This window comes from Aquila chrysaetos, chromosome 25, assembly GCF_900496995.4.
Source record: "Aquila chrysaetos chrysaetos chromosome 25, bAquChr1.4, whole genome shotgun sequence".
NCBI lineage: Eukaryota > Metazoa > Chordata > Aves > Accipitriformes > Accipitridae > Aquila > Aquila chrysaetos.
The window spans coordinates 6,978,867-6,999,015 of record NC_044028.1 but is presented as its reverse complement, the minus strand read 5'-3'; the positions used below and the strand labels follow the sequence as shown (position 1 = coordinate 6,999,015).

Sequence of the window (20,149 nt, the reverse complement as noted above, 5' to 3'; positions counted from 1 at the left end):
AATCTTTATAGCTAGCTATAAAGACAAACAACCAGCCCAGCCTGGCCACTCCCTGCTTCTAACACGCCCTGGTTTTTCCGTGTAAATGAGCGACACTGTGTGTGTAAAATACATATTTATAAATACTTTAAATTAAACATCTATCTATAGTTATGCATACACATATGCATGTGGATATATGTACATTTATATGTAATATATTTATCTTAAATTTGTAATATAAATTATATACTTTATGTAAAAAGCATGCACGTGTATGTTTATAATAGATAATTAAATATTTTATAAATTTGCAATTATAAAAATTTCTCTATACATATACAGACATGTGCATGAAATACATTTAGCTTATATATGTGTAAATTAAATGTATATGGCTAATGATAGCTACATATATACATGCACGTGTTCGTAGGAACACACACATAAAGTGTATTACATATTATGCTATAACAACTACACAAATAGTTGTGTCTGAATAGTCAACAACTCCTTCATAGAATTTATTTCTATATTCCTAAGAAATAGATATCTTTTGTGTATGTGTGCATACATAAATATAAAATATGAGTATTATATAAAATAACTGTATACAATATACACTATATAATACACATATACACAAATAAGTATGATACGGAGTGTGTTATATAATAGACATAAATATGTGTGTGTAGTTTACATGAAATATATTTACCTGATCTCTACGTACACACACACTGGGGGCACTGAGCAGCCCCGGGGGGGCAGATGGTTTTGTGGGTGTCCCACACCCCCAGGGCTCTACCAGCACCGTCCCCTACTTCTTTTCATTTGTTGTTTTTTTTAACCCCCCCTCCCTCCCCTGCCCCAGCACCACACAGCCACGGGCGGCTCCGACATAATAATTTATTGGTTCGAATGACATTTAGTACCACAGTTGTCTTACCAGTGACAGAACGAATGCATACAGCCGATGAGATGCTCTCATTTACACACACCAACATAAGAATCGCGTCGGACAGGTCCGTGCCTGGGGCTGGTACTTCAGCGGACACCGGAAATTTCATTTTTGGGTAAAAATCCAGCACATGGTGTGCAAGTCCCAGCCTGCCTGCCCCGACCGCAGGAATTACAGTGCTCAACACAGCGCTGAAACGTCACTTCAAGCAGCATTTTTTTTTTTTTTGGCGGGGGGGGGTGTGGAAAATCAACAACAACAAAAAAAAAAAATCAAGAGAATTATTGGGGGGAAGAAAAAAAAAAAAAAAAAGTGCAACCACCAGTCTGGAGAAGCAACGTGCCGTCGGCTGGAGGGACGTGCCTGCCGGGGGTGGGCTGGGACAGGCTTTTACGGCTCCTGTCAGAAATACTGCACCTACAGCTCAACCCCCCCAGCCCACGCCGGGCTCCCAAAATGATGTGAATCCCCCAGAACCGTAAAACGGGAATGACCCGGGGAGCAGCGCATGGGCCCCGACCCCAAAAGCTTTGCTTCCCCAGCATCGCCTCACGGCTCGGTGCCCCCCCCCCAACCCGTGCCCTTCGTTAAGCAGGTAACGAGGCCGACGATGCCCGTTCGCTCTATTTCTAAAACCCATTCCGCCCTGGCCCGGGCACGGCGTCACCACCGCTCCCCGGGTGAGGCAATTTACTCCCCGTTTACCCCGACGCCGTCCGGAGGCTCGGCCATTTCGCACGTCGCCGTTTCGGATGTTTCCAGGTCGATGCTTCGCCGTCTCACGGGGACGTCGCCGCTCGGGGACCCGCAGCCCCCCCCCGCCGAAAGGGCTGGCAGCGAGCTGGGGCTGCGGGGGTGCTCAGCTCCAGCCCCCGGGGACCAGCTCGCGGGGAAAAGCCCCGTCTCCCCCGAGATGTGCCACCAAGAGTCTTCGCCATCCCGCCGGAGCCGGGTGGGACGTCCCTTTCGGCGGGTGTGGGGTGACTGGGGGGGGGTCGCGGGACCACCCGTCCCGGCGGCGCATCCTGTGGAGCGGCCACAGAGCCGAATTTCGGGTTGGATCAGCGTCTTCTCCGACGTTTCGCTGCCGCCCTTCTTGGTTTCCGACATGACCGAGTGAATGATGAGGGGAAAGGGAAGTATTATTATCATTATTACTGTTATTATTATTATTCATTATTTTTAACATTTCAAATAAAACCACGTTGTGTTGTAAACAGAAGCTCACTCCTCAGGTCTGCCCAGCCAGTCCCAGCTAAGGTTTATGTTTGAAATGGGCTTCCACTGAAAGAAAAAAAACAGAGAAAACAAAGCTAAAACCAGGACAAGCACTGGCAGGTGGCGACAGCCCCGCACGAGCCCACCCTGCGGATGGTCCTTGTCCTGCCGATACCCCTCGGGTCCGATTATCCTTATAACTGGGCGACCGATCGTCCTCAGAGCAGCGTGGGCATCACGCCAGAGGTGAAGAAGAGGGAAGGATACGATCCTTCCCCTCCCAGCGCGAGTCCCTCTCCGCTTGGACAGACTTTGCATCCTCGCCGCGCGCGAGGGAGCGATGCCGCCGCATCCCCGATCGCCCTCCGCCCGCGGGAAATCGAGGGACCGAGGCTGACCTCCGGCCCTCGCCAGCAAACACACCTGCGTATTCCTGAGGCAGCATTGGCCGGCTTATAACTTTCTGAAAAGTCGTAATCCACTCCAGCTGGTCGTCCTCCGTCTCGCAGGCGAAGAGGAATTTCCGATCCGGGGTGACGATGGTTATCCCGTGCTGCCAGTGGTTTCCCTGTGTGGATGGCGGGAGCCCTTCCAGGACCTTGTAGCTGTTTTCCTTGCTCCCAATAAAAACTTCCCCTCTAGCAAAGGCATCCTAGGAGACAGCAGAGCGGTCAGGCAGGGATTGCGAAGGGGAGCTCTGCGTCCCGGGCAGCCGGGACGCGGCTCAACCTGCTCCATCCAGAAGCCCCATCAGCAAAGTGCAGCAGCCAAACACCAAAAGCACCAGCCACCCCACGAAGTCCCGCTCCAGCTCCTCCCAGGGACACCCACAATACAGGACCAACACCCGGGATTCAAAATCCAGATGCAGAAAAACCTGCAGCTGGTGCGCAGCGTTTCCAAAGCATTTTTGGTGAAGGCACAGGGCTACTGCACGCTGGACACCAGGCAGATCCACCTGGCAGTGATGGCTCAGTGCCCTCTTGGCTCTCCCACCAGCCTGAGCATCACTGCAGATGATTATTATTACTTATTATTATTATTACTACCACCACTATTACTATTATTGCAGATAATTCCCAACAGACAGCCCAGGCACCTTCATCTTACCAGGGGATCTTTGAAATACATGAGCCGTCGGTCATCCATGGTGAACCATCGCTTCTTGAATCCCTCTGTTTGCTGAAGAGTCAAAAAATGCCGGATTACAGACCAAAGCGGCACAGGTCCTCTCTTACCAGGCACGACCCAGGAGTCTGAAGGCCCTCGGAGGAGCCCGACGGGCTGGGGGAGTTGGGAACAGGCGGCTTCTGGGCCACCGTGAGCCACCCCAGCCAGGGTCCGGGCCAGCCGGAGGGGAGATGGGGTGGCTGGTTTGTGAAGTGGGTTTGGATTTTTTTTTAACGTTTGCTCCCAGGTGAGGAAAGTGTAGTAACACACTCATGGCGTTAAGGTTTTGCCTCTCCGGCAAGGGTGGGTTTCTCCCACCAGCGGACCCTCCTCAGCCCTGTACAGAGCAAGACTCATGTTTAGAGGGACTGCAGAAATGTTTTATACCCTACCTTTGGCCCCGTTTTCTCCATGTACCCTTCCTTCAGGTAGTTTCTAGAAAGCTTTGGCACCAGCTGGAGCAACCCAAGAGGAGAGAAAAGAGAGCAGCGTCAGATGGAGGGCACTGGGGGGTCCCCGGGCGTGCGGGACAGGGCTGGGGGGGCACTGGAAGGAAAGCCCACGCCGAGCTCGCCCCCGGCCCCGAGCCCACCCGACGGCTCTGGCTGAGTGCTTCAGTCCCACTCCTCCAAAGCGCTCAGAAGAGGCGGGTGCAGAAACACGAAGCACCTTTGAGCATTTCACCGGCAAAGCCAGTGAATTCACCATTCTCCATTTCACCAGGAGAAGCCCCTGGGCCAAATCCCACTTCGCCGGTCAGCTCTGGCGATGCGTCTCCTCCACCAGACACAGTGGGAGCTCCTCACGCAAGCCCCGAAGTATAATTTGCCTGTAAAACCCCATTAACACGTGCTGCCTGTACGCTCCCCCTTCCCTGCAGATATTACTGACAACAGCTACCAGCGCCGGGGATATTTTTAACGCTGCTTAGCGAAGACAAGGCAGTAGCTGCGAGATCTTTGCAGATGCCTCTAAAAGCCTCTTGAAAGATGACAAGTCTCACCAAAACCAGAGCCGACGAGCCTGGCCACGTGCCTCCCCACCCCTGCTCCTGCCTTTCATTTAAACAGGTTATCAACGGGTCCGCTTGCCGAACCGCACTCCCGTGACACCTAACTCTGCCCAACAGCAGCTCTGGTCGAGCAGGCGTGTACTTGTAGGGCAAAGACACCCCAAAATAGAACAGTCCGAAGAATCACACGGCTCTTTCGCAGCGGCCGGGAGCATCTTCGTCTTGGACGCTTCATCGTGGGCAGCGAAGGGCTCTGCAGCGTTTGTAGCCCCGGTGTTTGCTCCTAGGATGGGGCTGAGGACTCTTTGCTAAGCAAGGAGCTCATCACCCTCGGCTCAGGGAGGTTCCTCCACCTGCAGATGGGTCCCCAAAGCATCCTTCAGAGAGCCTCGCTCCCCGGGACCTACAGAGGCAGCCCGGGCATCCTTAGAGTGGCGTGAGCAATTTATACCTCTACCGCATTTAACCTGGCTCCTGTTTAAATTTAATACCTTTTCATCTCTCTGACAGGGTAAAGGAATCGTAAATTGGATGCTAATGATGGCAACACCCAGGATGGAGCTACCTCGTGTACGCCACCCAGTCTCCACAGAGGTCTCCCCAAGCTGAACGCTATGAAGTGATGTTCAGTATTTCAAGGTCGTAAATTAAACCTCGCTAAACATTACACTCCGCTGTTTCCTCCAAAGAATAATAGATGAGAAAAGGATGATAAGTAAAAATATAAATAGCTTATCTCCCACCAAAACTGCCAGCAGGTGAGCATATAAACACTCACCAGCTGCTGGACAAACGGCAACTCTGTTAAGGTCTGTGGGTTTTTGGGGGCAATTTGATTCAGATATGTCAACCAACTTTAACAGAAGTAGAGGATATGGAGAGGGGTAGAAATGATTAAGTATACGCTGTACAGTGACTCTACTATAGCCGGCTAACGAGGCTCTTCTTACGGTTTTTGCTATTTGCCCAGTTTAACTTCTTGTCAGAAAACTTCCTGAAGTCCCTCATGTTGGGGATCAGATACCAGCTACGGGACTCTTTATTCTCCCCATGGATTAGGACAATGTCGGTGCACGGGTCCGACGGGAAAGCCTCTGGCTCCGGGGGTCCTCGGGGCGCACGGGCAGCCGGGGGACGGAGCCACCCTGCAGCTCAGAGCCGGCCCCGGACCACGACTGGGGCCCTCCCAGGTAATTAATAGAAGGCAGGTAATGCAATTGGATTTCAAAATCTACAAAGTCAAGGAGGTAAGAGAGAGCAGTCAACAACAACAACCACCAGTGACGTTGCACACCAATTGCAGTGCAACTGCAACACAAGGCACTTACTGTCAGCTTGCGTTAATACTGCCTCTAGTATTATATTAGCAAAAGGTAATGCAATCAGCAGTTCCAGCTCCCGGAAAATACAAGACAGAGATTCATAAGACAGGCTGCATTGACCTGCACACAAGAACTCATCCCAGAGGCCTGGGTACAGCACTGACATTCTTTTGCCTTCATCTTTTCTACCTTGCAGCCTTTGTTTCAGCTTTTAATGTTACAGCAACCATCTTTGAGAAAGACGCTTATGGCTTCTGTATAGGTGACAGCACTGGAGTTACTCATACACACGACTCACATTTTGAGGGTGACCATGTGTGCACGCACACGCACGCGGTTTCCAAGGCTGGATGTTGGTAGCAGGTGCTGCACATGGGCTCGACATCCCACCACAATCATTTCAGCCCAGTAATTGCAAAACGCTCTGAAGGATGGCACACTCTCCAAGCTTTCCAGCTTGTTAACAAGATGCTAAAAATGAGCAAGAGGGGGGAAAAAAAAAACCAAAACAACTGCAGGAAAACTCACATCAACGTCGCTGGCTCCAGGGAATGCCACTTGTAAGTAATGAAAACGTGCTGCCCGGATGGCGTTGAACCAATCCACTATTTCCTAATAATGAGAAAGAAAAGCATAGTGAGTAACAGTCTGCACATAAAACAACATGATCCTGCTGTGTTTCATCTCTCCCATCACTTTGTCCCAAGTGACAGTGCGCAGTTTAGCGGCAGTCCTAGAAAAAATAAGATACAGACATAAAAGAAAACAGCAAACGGGTGAAGGATGGGGAACATCCAGCTGCTGTCCCAGGCTGCAAGACATGCACGGAGCTCTGCAGCCCTCAAGGGGCTTTCTGCAGAGAGAAGGATTTAAGCATGTCTCTCAACTGGCAAAACCAGCAACAAGTCAGCATTTGACATATTGAGCCCAGCATTGAGCTTTACCCTCGTGCTGGCTCGGCTCGTGCTGGCTGGGTACAAAAGCAGCCCGACACCTCTGCAGCCTGCCCACCAGTACCTCCGGCAGCCACAAGCTGACTGTGGGCAGGACATGCAAGGAACACCTGAATCCCACCCAAATTTTAGCAACATACTTCAGTGTTTTGCTAAAAGAGTGGCTAAATATCTCTTAATGTTTGTACTCCGGTCTATCAGTCATATCTGCAAGTCCTCTAAGGATAAGCACAGTGATATTGAAGTCCCAGCTCAATTCCCAGAAGCTCTGGCACTTCTTCCTTTCCTTGGCAAAAATTTCTCTCCTTTTTTGTGGGGTTTTTGGGGTTTTTTTTCCCCTACAAAATAGTTGTTTTATAACTTCTTTGTTTTTAAACTCATTTATTCATTTGTCTCTGGTGACACCCACAGAGCTTGTGTTGCACTGGATGCCGTTTTGAAGGTTTCACTGAGAAATGCCACATTAAGTGATCCACACAGGGAGCTCTCAAATACTGCCTTGTGGTCTAAAGGTATGGGCAAAGGAAAGGCATTTTGGAAGGGAGATGTAAGAGCTGCCTGCACCGGGATGCTGAGCTGCGGGGAGAGGGATGCTGAACTATCCGGCTGTCGTTAACGCACGTGAGGCTTCACACGTCAGGGACAGGTTCAATGAGCCAGACGCGATCCTAAAATAAACGCTGTCAACCCTTTCAGGTGAGGTTGCTGTAGAGTAGGAAAGACCATATCAAAGTAGAAGTCGGCTTTCAGTAAAATGTTAACTTTTTATGCTTTAAAAATGACTAGGGGGTGGGGGGGAAGGCTCTTACATCTAATTTTGGAGATCTCAGTTTTAAGGAGTTGAATTGTGGGTATCTCAAAAATGGTCTAACGTGGTAAATAGCCACCCTCTAAAAGTTCAAACGCTTTGCTTTGGTTTGTTAATCTACTTCAAGGAAAAAAAAAACACAAACCATAATAGGACACATACAAACAATGTTTTGGAAAATTCTGACCTACTTGTCTGAGGTTTTACTTACTTATCACTTGCTTTTCTACCCTAAGCAGCTAAGCAGACCCCAGATAGCAGCACAAAGAGGATCAGCGAGAGGAACTGGCTCCTGAAGTTAATGGTGACCAAACCAGACTGGAAGTAATGAACAATAAGCTGTAATGTTAAAATGTTATTTCATACAGTCACCAACTGAATGGCTATATATATATATATGTGGGTCTCCTTCATGATCGTGATGCGAGATAGGGTTTCACCCTGCAGAAAAGCAGAGGCCGAAATCCTCATTGACTTCCAGCAGTCAACTGCTTCTCAGAATATTGATCATCCATCGCTGGAGGAAGGGGCACCACCGCCTTTCTTTATACAAACCTGTATCTGCACATGCAAAGCCAGAAGGCTCCGTTGCTAAAAATTTTATGTGGGTATAATTATGAACAATGCCACAGATAGAGTGAGGAGATGATATCTGATGTATTAAACCAACATCAAACCGCTCAGTGTTTTCAGATGGGAAGGTGTCGCCTCAGTAGCTCATTAGCAGAGATTCCTTTCGCTGATTTATGTCTCGGAGCAAGGAGAGAAAACGAACTACTGCCTGCACCTTTGCAAACGGCTTTTCCAGGCTCTCGGCTTCCTCCTGGTCTGCTTGCAGTGCCGCCGCAGACCCCGCTCCGCCTGCCCCCGTGGTGTCCTGCCACTCTCCATCCTGCACCAGAGCCACGCACAGTGCCGTGGCAGCCTCAGACCGACAAGCCCAGACAAAAATGCAAATTCTTCTCCCCACACCTCCTGCTCATCCATGCCTGGAGCTCAAGCAACGAACTCATCTGCTGATCGATCCCTCGTGCCACCTCTTCCCATCCTGAAAGCTGCTGGCGTGGCTCAGGAAAGGAGGAGCACTGGGAAAAAGCTAATTTTGCTAATCTATCCAGAGACCATCCAAAGCCCTTGGTCCGCAGCCCACCTCTGAGCATCATCCTAAGGGCGATGGTGACACGGGGGATGGCAGCAGCAGACGACAGCTCCTGCCGCGGCTTCTCGAAGCCCTGCAGAGGGAGCTTCAGCCCCGGAGAGGAGCCGGGAGCGGTGGGAAATCCTCTTCTGCAGCTTTCTGCCTCCCACGCCCAGATGGAGATCTGGGGACAGGTAAGGCTGGCTCCAGCCCTGTGCCCCCAGGAGGGACGGACAGTTCGGGTGCCCCCAGGACACGGGCCAGTCCTCCGCAGAAGGTCAGTCTCCAGCTCCAGCCGGTGCCTCCGCGGCACCCCGGCTGGCTCTGGTGGCGGGTAAGTGCTAACGAGGGACCACGCCGACGTCCTTTAAAATGGCCAGAGCCCAAGACGCATCTTGCCCTCCCCCTCCAGACACCCACGTCACGAAAGCACCCAGCTAAGCCCACTCTGAGCAGGGCGCTGGGGCTGGTTTCAGGCTCTCGTTTGCCGTCAGGACGCACCGAGGAGCTGATGAAGCCGCCAGGCTGAGGTCACGCAGGAACTACACCTCCAGCCGAGTCACGTCATGCTGTCCCACCCCACGAAGCTCTGGGACGTCCGTCCGTCTTTTATCCCTTTGGGTGCCTTACTCCAGCAAATGCCGCCGGGGCGGCAGGGCTCTCCCAGCCGTTTCAGGGGTCGAACAAGCACGTGTGGGATTATCCCACCCAAGAGATGAGCCTGCTTTCTTCTGGGGTATTGCAGCAGAAAAGCCAAGCGGAGAGCAGCATGCGATGCTCTGGATTACTGCCGAGCTTCTCAGTGGAAAAAAAAAAACCAAACCCAAACCCTGCCCTGGTGGGAGGCCAGCCAGATTGGTGACAGGATTAGGTGGGGAGGGATCAAACCCCAGAAATATGAGACAGGAGCCTAAATCAGGCTCAAGCGCTTCAGACCGGGGAGAGGGAGCACCTCTGGGGTACAGGGGGACACCCGGGGGCTGCTGGGGGAGTACGGGAGGGAGCGAAGGGCAGCGGGGGACCGCAGGCGAATTCCGGGGCTGCCTCCGGTCCCAAAGGGCAGGAGCTTACCCCGGGGGCCGTCATCTTCTTGCAGCCCTCGCTCAGCCGAAGGGGCAGACCAATTCCAGGGAAGTCGAAAGAAATTCAACCTGGGCCTTATCAGATGGCATCAGAGCGTGTCCTGCCAAACCACCGACGCGAAGGCCGAAGCGACCATGTGAGTCCTGCGAGACTGCTCCTTCCACGAGCACCCAGCAGAAAGCTCAGCCTTTTAAACCCCAAAACCAAGTAACAGTATAACCCTGACTCCATTCCTTGCAGCTGGGCTAAGCGGACCACCAAAGCCAAGCAAACCAGAGACACAAGCACAATGGTGGGATGCACCTTTCACAGGAAAAGAACTTCTTCCTCTGATTTTGGTTTAAATTGTGGCCAGGGAGGTACCTGAGAGCGACCCAGCAATACTTTGCTGTTCTAAAGCAGCACCTGGTGACAAGCAGCACCTACTCCGCACCGGGGGACTTGCATATCCCACCAGGCAGAGAGGATGGAGGGGAGGGTAAATTCGGGAGCAGCCCTGCCGGAGCAGCTCCCTGGGGCCCACAAACGCACAAGACCCCACGGTGCTGCAGGGCATGACAGGCTGGTCTGGAGCACAGGGCTGGAGAGACACAGCCCGGCTAATAAATCACTGTGTGTGCAGCAAGCAGAAGGCACGCAGGCACGACCACGCTGTGCCGCTTCCCACTGAGCGGCAAGACCTGCCTAGTTTTAAGTGGTCATCATTGCTTTCTTTTTATAGACAAACACATACATGAGGGGAGAGAGAGAGACAGACTTTCTTTATATATCTATATACAGCAGCGCAGACACAGGCACACATTCATCTATTATGCATGTCTATTATATGCATATATGCATGTGTGTGCATGCATATTACATGCACATTTCTGTGCAGGTACAAAACCAGGCGATGCCGCTAATTAACCCAACCCGACACACTAATTGCCTCCTGCCAGGAGTGCCTGCGTTACACAGGAACCACATCCAGCCTGTCCAGCGCAGCCCCGCGAGCACCACAGGCATCATCCGGCTCCACCGCGCCTGGAGCCTGACGGCAGCGGAGGCGAGATCAGCTTTGCTCACCCACAAGCGAAGAATATCTTGGGTTTTGGTGGCATTATTGGCCTATACAGTCTGGAGAGCAGTGACTGCTATGAGCACAGACTGCTTATCCCTAGCAGGGCTGCCTGGCTCGCCGTGCCTGGGTGAACAGCTAGGAACGGCTGCGCACCGAGACAATCCTGTAAATCCCTGCCGTGCCGGTTCACGAGGGATCACCCCCAGAAAGCCTCTCTGACAGACAGGACACTGAACAGGACGTAACTTCAAAGGCTGAAGGCACCATGACGGCCAGAGGAAAGCAGATGTGATGTCAACACGACAGCTTCAGGCTCTGATTTTGTGGCCGTTCCAGGGCTGCTGGTATTTTATGGGGAGCCCCAAATATTTGGGGGAGGGAAGAGAGAGATGAAAATAAGGCTGTGAGATGGCATTCCCTGCAAACTCACCTGGGTCTGCTGTCTGCATGGACACCAGGCCACGTCGCTGTTCTTCACGGTGGCCCCCCAGGCTGGGACCCCTCTGACAGCCTCCAGGAGGGCTGGGACCCCCCTCGCTGCCGTGGTCTCCGTGTCCCGCTGTCCTCGACCGCCCCGGACCCACGAGCCCTCTTCTTCCCACCTCCCTTCAGAGCCACGAGGGCGTCGAAGCAAGGGGATTTATTTCAATGCAAACATGCGTATTTGAATTTTATGAAGTACAAGACAGGCAGAGAAACAACCAGTTCCTCCGTTCTCCTACAGTCCAGTTCACTCCCCTTTTGCAAGTCCTTAGATCGAGTCCCCGCACCTTTCATTGCTCCATTCACCCCATCTCCTTCTCCGGGCACCGAGGAGCCTGCCTTAAAAAATGCCTCTGCCCTGCATCTATTTGCAAGCGGAAGAACAGTAACTCCTTCCATTTGCATCTCATTATTTAGAAGACACGGTTTTCAACCTTCATGCTTGGAAGGACATGACAAACACGCTCAAAGCTGGCTGTGCACCCTGCACCCCCGTCCCTTCCACACACTCCCAACAATTCCCAGCTCCGTTAGAGCCTGGTGTGCCACAGGCTGGCTCTGAGCAGCATCAACCCCCCAGGACCACGACCCAACCCTTCTTGCTACCTCCGCGCTCTCACCTTGCCGTCTTCATGATAGACAAAGATGTTCCTTGTGCTATTGTCCTTCAAGTAAGTGATCTGCAGTCCATGTGGGTTCCCGATTTTTGCAGGCTGGAAAGTCGCATTTAGATGTTCGATCTTCATAATTGCTTTGGGTTCTTTTGCCTGGAAAACACAGCTGAGTGAGCAAACACCTGAGAATTGGCTTTCAAACCAGAAAGCAGTTCACTTGGTCAGAAAAAACTCCTGATTGAGGCCATTAGCTAAAAAACTGACTCCCAGCCCACAAAACTGTCTGGTGATATCTGAGACTTTGCTTAGGCTATGCCAGGCTGGAAGAATGCTCTGTTCTGCAAAATTCAGCAGAGTTCAAGGGGAGAAAGGTTTCAGCCCAGAAGCAAGATGGACAGGCCAAGTCTCACGATAGGATGTTATGCTATAAAGACAAGCGTTTTCACCATGCCTCCCATCTCAGCCTCTGTTTAGCTGTCTCCTGACCTAGATCTCCTCCAGCCTCTTTACCCAATGATAAGTGACCAGCATTTACACCGGGATGAGCACTATCAAAGAAGAAAGAAAACCATTCAGCCAGACCAAAAAAAAAAAAAAAAAAAAAAAAAAAAATCAGACTGCTAACTAACAGGCCAGGATGCTTTCTGCATGTTGAGCACCCACAGCCAGTTCATCCTTGCCCAAGAAGATGGAGGATTATCCCCCTTGCCAACTTCAACTGAAGTGCTAGGCTGGCAGGGGCACCATGCCCATGTCCCCACCAGTCCCATCGTCTCACATGAGCCATTGGCTTCTGACCCTGCTCCTCCCCTTGCCCTCCAAACTGGGAGCTTTCTTTTCAGAAGGACAAATATATACCTTACAGCCCACCTCTTGGGTGCGTTAGCCCAGCGGTGAGACTGGATCAGGCCCTCCGAGGCACCAATCCCACCTGCCCCCTCTGTGGCAGGTCACTTGAACTTCGTAGCGTTGTTTGTCTTCCTACAAAACATCTCTAGAAGTTTACCACCCTTTTAGGACTGCACTGAGAAGTGAACTAGCAAGCATGAATAAAACATCCCAAAAAATAAAGATTAGGCTCTTGGTAACACCACTTTAAGGGCACAGCCATGGGCCAGCAGAAGGTCATGCAGTGGTGTCATGGTCCCCAGCACCACGCAGAGGTCCCTGAGCTGGTGGAGATGCTAGTGCCGCTTTGGGAAGTTGGGGACTTGCCATGGGCACACAGCCATTGTGGGTGACCACAGCAGGGAAGTCCCAGCAAAGAGGTCCCGCCTCATCTAGGCAGTGCCATTCCCACCACGGCTATGGTCAACGATGAAGCAAAGCAGCTTTAAACTACCAGAGCAGTCAATAGCAACTGAATGGGGGCTGCTGGGACTTTCACTTCTCCCTCGGTAATGACTGGATCTCTCCTGGCCACAAGATGCAATTGCACCATACCACACCAAGCTGAGGGAGAAGACGGTGCTATTGAAGCTGGCTGCGGAGAAGTGTGGATGGATGTTCCCCTCCTCCGCACGGCATGGCTCATCATGACACCACGATTGCATCAACTACTTGAGAAAACTGTCTGGTGTCTTGGTCTGGGCTGCTCTCAGCTGCAATATTTAGGGAAGACTCAAAGGTCAGAGAAAACACCTTGGCTTCCTCCATTACGTGGTGCAGCATAGTAGAGGGTCTATCCATTCATCACAAATGCAATTTTCATGGTAATAGCTCCCTTTCTCACTTACAATAAATGAAATGTGCTCTGGGGAAAAAGACAAATGGTTCCACACCGCTTGATGCTGGAACAGAAAGCCAGGGAGCTTTTCCTCTGGATTGCTTGCCATGCCATGCAAAGAAGGTTTCAGACCCCAGTGACCACTGCAAGGTGGTGACACCTTCATCACAAGCTAGCCATAAATATGAAACCCACGTCAGCTGGATGATGCAGAGCCAGAGCTGAGAAAAATTCCTTTGTTGGTGGTTTAAGAAAAGCCTTATCGACTTTAAAAGGGCAACAGAGCAGGAATGCGTAAAATGGCCAGTTAGGGTGTCTCACCGTGACTGTGGAGGTGGTGGACCAAGAGCAAACCCTACTAAAGAGAGCGGTGAGCTGTACCTGGCACCCTTGTCCTGGAGTGACTGGGGACTCAGTGCTTATGAAAACTGTTTAAATAAAATGGTGGCCTAGGAATTACATGTTCAAAGATGCTCTTACAGTTGCGATCCCCTGTCTGCATACAGCAACCCCAAGTACTCACGTCATTTTTGTTGAAGTACTTCAGTGCACCTTCCCTCTCCGATAACACGAATTTTCGGCTTAAGAATTGCCCATTGTCACGTCCTCTCTTCCACAGAAATCCTTCTCGGTACCCTACAGCACAAAGCAATTGCTGAGAACCAGGGATAAAACGCTGTATTTAAAAAAAGAGACAGGGTAAAGAAAAGGAGAAGAGCTTCGACTTCAAAACCAAGCAGACCAAATATGTGGCTGGATTGCTCAAGACACGAACAAAACAGGCCTTCTCCTTCAGATTTGCTCTTCTCACTCCGCTCTTGTTCTTTTCCAACAGCTTGTGCCTCAGACGTCCCCGCTCTGACAGCGTGCTGTGGCAAGCAAAGGGGGATTTCTGCCACGCACCCTGTGCTGCAATACAGCTGAAGACTTGAGGAGCACGGCTGTGTCCCTGCGCGGGCTCCCAAAGGACACCCGCTGCCTCGGCTCCCGGCGTCAGGGACGCTGCTCAACTTATTCCCATAAGTAGCACTTTTGGAGAAAGGGAAAGGCAGGCGAGATGTGCCCTCCTCTGCTGATGCTGCTAAAAACTGAAAAACGGGATGTGTGCGTGCAGGTAAAGTGATCCAGGGCGGATGGATGTATCAGAGTAAGCCACAAATAACATTTTTCACATGGAAAAGGGGGAAAACGCTTGCAGTTCTTCCCACTGACTTCAGGGCACTTTGGTTCAGAAAGCCACTGAGCCAGACTCAGCATCGTCTCCCCTCGGAGCGGGTGCCTCTTCTCTCTCCCTGGATATCAGCCCCATGGGCGGATTTGCTGCTCGGGAAGAACGCTATTCAAAATACACGTGCTTTATGTAAAACTCAAAAGAGCCAGAAAGAGAAAAAAGAATCTAAAAATCTTACCTCCTCAAATCAGAAAAGCAATTACAGCTAATTGCTGCCAGCACCTCCTGCAGCCTGCAGCAGCCACACTGCTCAGCTTACCTCGCAACAAGTTTAATTGATGCCCTTATTTCAAATGCTTCAAAACAAAGAAACCCCAAGAACTGTCCAATACCAAGTTTTGTGAATATTAACAGAGCAGTTTGATGCTCATCTTCCATTTATTTAAGATATAATTTTACAAAAGTCCCACTGAAAAAGTGTTCCCTTTCTCTCTTAGTTTCACCCCTTTTCTATTTTTGTTATTGGCTCTCAGGAGCTAGGATTTTAAAGTTAAAAGCTATATGTTTTATAACAACTTTCAAATAAGTAGCTAATTTTTTTTTTTTTTTTTTTACTGTGTCAAGTGGCATATTAAAGCCTCTCCTTTACCTGCCTGCTACAAACCAGCGGTGTACAGAAATTCCTCATTCAACCTGCTTTTCACTTGTCCACCCTGATATAGGATTGATTTAAACCACAGATGAAAAGATGCAGAAAAATCCCTCAACCAGCTCCTCAACACTGACTCTACAGCTGTAAGCAATATAAAATATTTCCATGACATAAAAAACTAAAGCAAGAAAAAAATGCATGCACACCCCCTCCCCCCCCCCACCCCTTCTGTCTGGACTTATGAAATCCTACGCCAAATACTTTCTCCAGGTCCTCAAAGAGGCTTTACTGAACACCAGGCAAAGCCGTCGATGTCTGCCATAAATAAGCGGAATGGCAAAGCCCGTGCTGCTGCTAATGCTGAATGCTAACCACAGAGAGCATCATAAATCCGACCAGCGCGTCCGACAGCTGGCACGTGGGACTGCAAATGGGCCGATAACTTGATGCAGATGGAAGCGGTGGAAATATTTAAAGCTGTCAGCAGCCCTTTCCTTTGTTTCTTTATTCTAGACGGGGCATATGTTGCAGCAGGGCTTGATTTTAAATGTGGGGCCTCATCCTGCCGCCCCCAAATAGGGATGTGCTGCCACGCAGCACGGATGCTTCATTACAGAGCCTGCAGGGATCCCCCCCCACGTTATTTACAGCTCGCTCCCACGAGAGAGCCAGCGCAAGCAGAGCGTGCGCCTCTCCCCGCCGCGAGATCCAGCAGTCCCTGCTGCCTGCGCTCCCACGAACCGACCGCTTCCCACGGCCAGGCAGACCCAGCAGCGACCGAGGCCGTGTTTAGCGCCCAGAGATGCGAACGGGACGGCCCAAACCCTCAGTCATCCCACGGCCGCAGCCAGCCGGTGATGCCACGCCACTGCCTGCCTAAATCCTTCCGTCCCCGAGCCCTCCCCATCCCTCCGGCGCAGGACAAGTGCTCCATCCCACGGGGAGCATCGTCACCCATGTGCACTGGCAGCTGTACGCAGGTACACCAGCCCAGTAACCCAGAGGACCAGTACTGGGTACATCAGGGGAACGAGAGGTCTGAAGCTCTTTCTCTGGTCCACCCGTCCACCCAGGGAGAGACCTCCCCAAAGCCATGAGCAGAACTAGCTGATTCAGTCCATCAATTCAATCCTATTCCAACTGCGGGCTTGCTACATACTTTTTCTAGTGAAAAGACACAGCTAACCCATTGGAGGGCACTTGCAGTGTCAGAAAGAGAAGAACCCACGGGGAGCAGGATTATCCGAAGCCTGAGCAAGGGGAAGCAGCCAAGAAAGCCACCAAAACCCAGCCAAGGGCAACCGCATCCGACAACGGCGCGGGAAAGGCCCAGGCTGATGCAGTCGTATCCCCGTTGTGGTAGGAATTAATTGCCAGGGAACCGAAGCTCTGACTGATTCCGAGTCAGATGCTGCTACCTGCCAGGCTCGTATCAGCAAAAATGCTACGTACCCTATAGCAGACTGTACACGACAGAGCTGAACAGGAATAATGTCTCTCTGACAGGAGACAGACAGGCAGTAGGTGATACGTTTATAAAATGCAGGATTTGCTTAATGTAAGGCAGAGCTTCTGCCGGGGCTCTGATGGCTGGCGATTGCCGACTGCTTTCTTGAATGGCAAAACGTTAAGCAGCTTGCTCTCAAAGTGTGTGGTTTAGAAACCAAGGACAGGCAGTTTCTTTTCCTGAAGGGTGCTGATTTTTAATGCCAAGCCAGTCGGAGCAACAGGAGAGTACTTCAAAAGCCATTTCTATTCACTCCATTAAACAGCAGAGACGGTTTCAGAGCCTCTCCGCCACCTCTCTGTGCCCGATATTGGGGGAACACTAACTTCTTGGCGGGGCTGGAGGGAGCTGGGTTTGGAGGAAAGGACATCACTGTCAAACGAGAGAGAGGAGAGACAACGCAAGGAGGACAGCGACATCCCCAAATGCAAATGTGGGGTTATGCAGAAGGAAAGCTCATCTTTTTCTTCAGAAATCCCTGCCTGGGTATTGCTCGGATCAGCAGAGCACTGGGCACACAGAGCTCAGCTCTCGGCAGCTCCACCTCGGAGCAGCTCAGCTCCACAAGTCTTGGCTGCGGGTCTCATCCATCCATTCATGTCGAGTGTTTCATTATGAACGTCTTGAATGGCGAAGGATGCCGCAGGCATTCCTTATTAAACTTGTTCCCTTCCACAACACATTTTTTGTGATTTTTCTTAACACTTATGGGATGAAGAATAAAATTGCTCTGCATTTCCCCAAAGAGGATCTCAAATAATTGCAAATCTGTAAAGTCCACCTAATGCTTATCCCTGGCAGATGGGAATCGTAACGGTTATATACGAAGAGAGGGAAGCCCAGAGAGGTTTGGTGAACTGCCCAGGACAAGACTGTGAGCCAGCGTCAAAGTCAGGCTGGAAACCCAGCTTTCCCTGCCTTCTTACATAGGGACCTTTCACCAATGTGATCTTCCCTTTCCAACCTTTTGTGGCAAGACACAATATCCAAATTCCACTCCAAGGAAGAATTAAAAAAACCCAACACAACACTAAGCGTTATCCCTTTCCATACTTCACATTGCCGGCTCTTCCCAGACCAATTGCCTCTGCAAAAGAGCTCCTGGCTGCTCTGACAAAGCCAGCTGCTAATTTCACTCTACTTCAGTACAGATTGTGACAAATCCTTTGCTTGCTTCTTTTCTTTTTCTTTCTTCCTTCCTTCCTTCCTCCAGGGCTGCATCCTCGGGAGCCGTTCCTGTGCTCTGCCCAAACCTGCTGCCTGCACCCCTGTCAACACCGATCAGTGCAAACCACCGTGAACTGGACTTGAACCCAACATGAACCCATCCAGGTTCCCCAGGCAAACAGTATGTCAGCGAGATGTGTCCTCAATGTCCTGATCTAAAGGATCGTGAAAACAGCTAGAGAAGGTGTTGAGAAACAAAACTGCAGGAGGCTGAACAGGGAACAGATCCCACAACGGAGGGCACTGGAGCCGGAGAACTAAACCGCTTCCTCCGCGTCTCTGTGGGCTGCACTACCTTAGCAACAGCTTCGTATTAGGAGGTATCTGGCCAAATTCAGATCTCCGCGAGGGCTGTTCTGCTTATGTTGAAGCTAAACAACCGCTAGCCCTACAACACTTGCTGATGGCTGGCGTTGGACCACGCAGCATCGTGTTGCCAACACGCTTGCTTCCTCTCCCGAGGTGCGGGACGAGGGATGCGGCCGCCTGTCATCATCCCACTCGATCACCAGCACCCAACTGTGACTGCAGAAAGGACTACCTGGTGAAGACCTGCTGGAGATCACCTACAGGCACCCTTTAGAAATATCCCTCTCGCGTTGCTAACACCGCTGCTGTTCGGTCGTCAAGTTTTCTGCGTCATTTCAGCCGCCTGCCAAGAAGAAAAACCAATCGCTTGCTTTTGTAGGCAGTTCTGGCACAAACCTGTGACACTTGCAAAAAAACCATCAAGCAGTTGTGACAAAGTTAGCCAACAAACGGCACGTAATATAACCTGAAAACACACAGCCCAGATGGGTATTTTTGACCCATTATGTAGCTTCCAAGGTACAACGAGGAACTGTCATTTCCACACTCATTTCGTCGCACCAGCTAAAACTCTGTGGGGCAAAGAAAACAGGGTCGCTACGTTGGTTGACTGAAAAGAAGATATTTCATGGCCTTGTGTCAGCTCCGTTGAGGTGGTGGCTGGAGCTCCTCCAAGCCAAGCATCTAAAACTGGCAGGACCCATTGGGCGCTCGAGTCTAGCCCAGCTTTCTTGCTGTCTGAGAGGCCGCAGAGGAAGCAAGGGAGAGGATTTTCTAACAAGACAATCTGATGTAGACACCGTCTTTCCATCCGACTTCCGCCAGCGATTTGTTCAAGTTCCCCATTTTTTAAGAAGAGGGATATTGTTACTTCCCCACCTCAGAAAGCTGTTATGGTGCTTAGTTAATGATGGGTTTTTTGGTCTCTGAGAATGTGGATTATAGGAAGTACCCAAAATTACTCTTTCAGTTTCAGCCTTTGCTCTCAGAGAAGAAAAAAACCCTCCTGCGAGGAGGACAATCAGATGCACTGGCTTGAAAAAAAAATAAAAATACTTGCATGGACTTGGCTTTCTGTCATCCTAAATAAAGCATTATAAACTTGGAATTAAACCACATCCGTGCTTCAGTTTCTTTGGCCCTTCATTTTGCAATTTCACCTGGAAAGAGGCATCAGAACTGCTTGTTGCCATGACGTTTCTAGGGCTGTGGTAAAACCAGGTCTGGTCCAAGGCTTTTAGGAGAACCATGTTAGTGTATGCAAACCCGAGCATAGCAACAGAGCCAATACCATACCCGAGCCCAAATGCATCACTGTGTTGTTTCTTGCCTTCTTGTCTCACTGCAAGACAAAGCATGGGAGGCTAAAATAGGAGAAAGAATTTACTCGTGTGTGTGTAATCCAAGAGCAATCACATTTTCCTAGAGTTCGGGCAGGGCACCTCCACCTACAGAAGTAGATTTTCTTTCCTCCAATCAGTTAAAGTGCTGTGAGCCCAATCCAGAGCTTTGGAGAAGATTTAAATACAACTACATCACTTTGCTGCTAAAATTGCAGGGTATATATTGCCACTTGTCTGTATGTCAGAAGCTGAGTAGTCTGCTATATTAACACTGTAAGATGTTAATTAAACCAGAATGGTAGATAGGTACTTACTGGAGATGATGTGCCCGCTTCTTCTGCAAGGTTCAGGAATTGCATAATTATTTGGAGCAGCTGAGTGGCAAATCCCTGACATCCTGCATCACCACTTGT

The 20,149-nt window shown here is 50.5% G+C and overlaps 1 protein-coding gene across 1 annotated transcript in view; it reads right to left on the bottom strand.

The window, feature by feature from the left end:
• Positions 1–874: 874 nt before the first annotated feature.
• ADAP1 (ArfGAP with dual PH domains 1) overlaps positions 875–20,149 on the bottom strand; it is a 62,600-nt gene continuing 43,325 nt past the window's right edge. The window contains exons 5-11 of the mRNA XM_030001507.2: positions 14,051–14,163; positions 11,808–11,954; positions 6,191–6,274; positions 3,721–3,783; positions 3,269–3,340; positions 2,582–2,810; positions 875–2,224 (exon numbers count right to left, since the gene is read on the bottom strand). Coding sequence (XP_029857367.1) covers positions 2,196–2,224; positions 2,582–2,810; positions 3,269–3,340; positions 3,721–3,783; positions 6,191–6,274; positions 11,808–11,954; positions 14,051–14,163 — 737 coding nt within the window. The 3' untranslated portion in view covers positions 875–2,195. The remainder of the gene's footprint in view (positions 2,225–2,581; positions 2,811–3,268; positions 3,341–3,720; positions 3,784–6,190; positions 6,275–11,807; positions 11,955–14,050; positions 14,164–20,149) is intronic.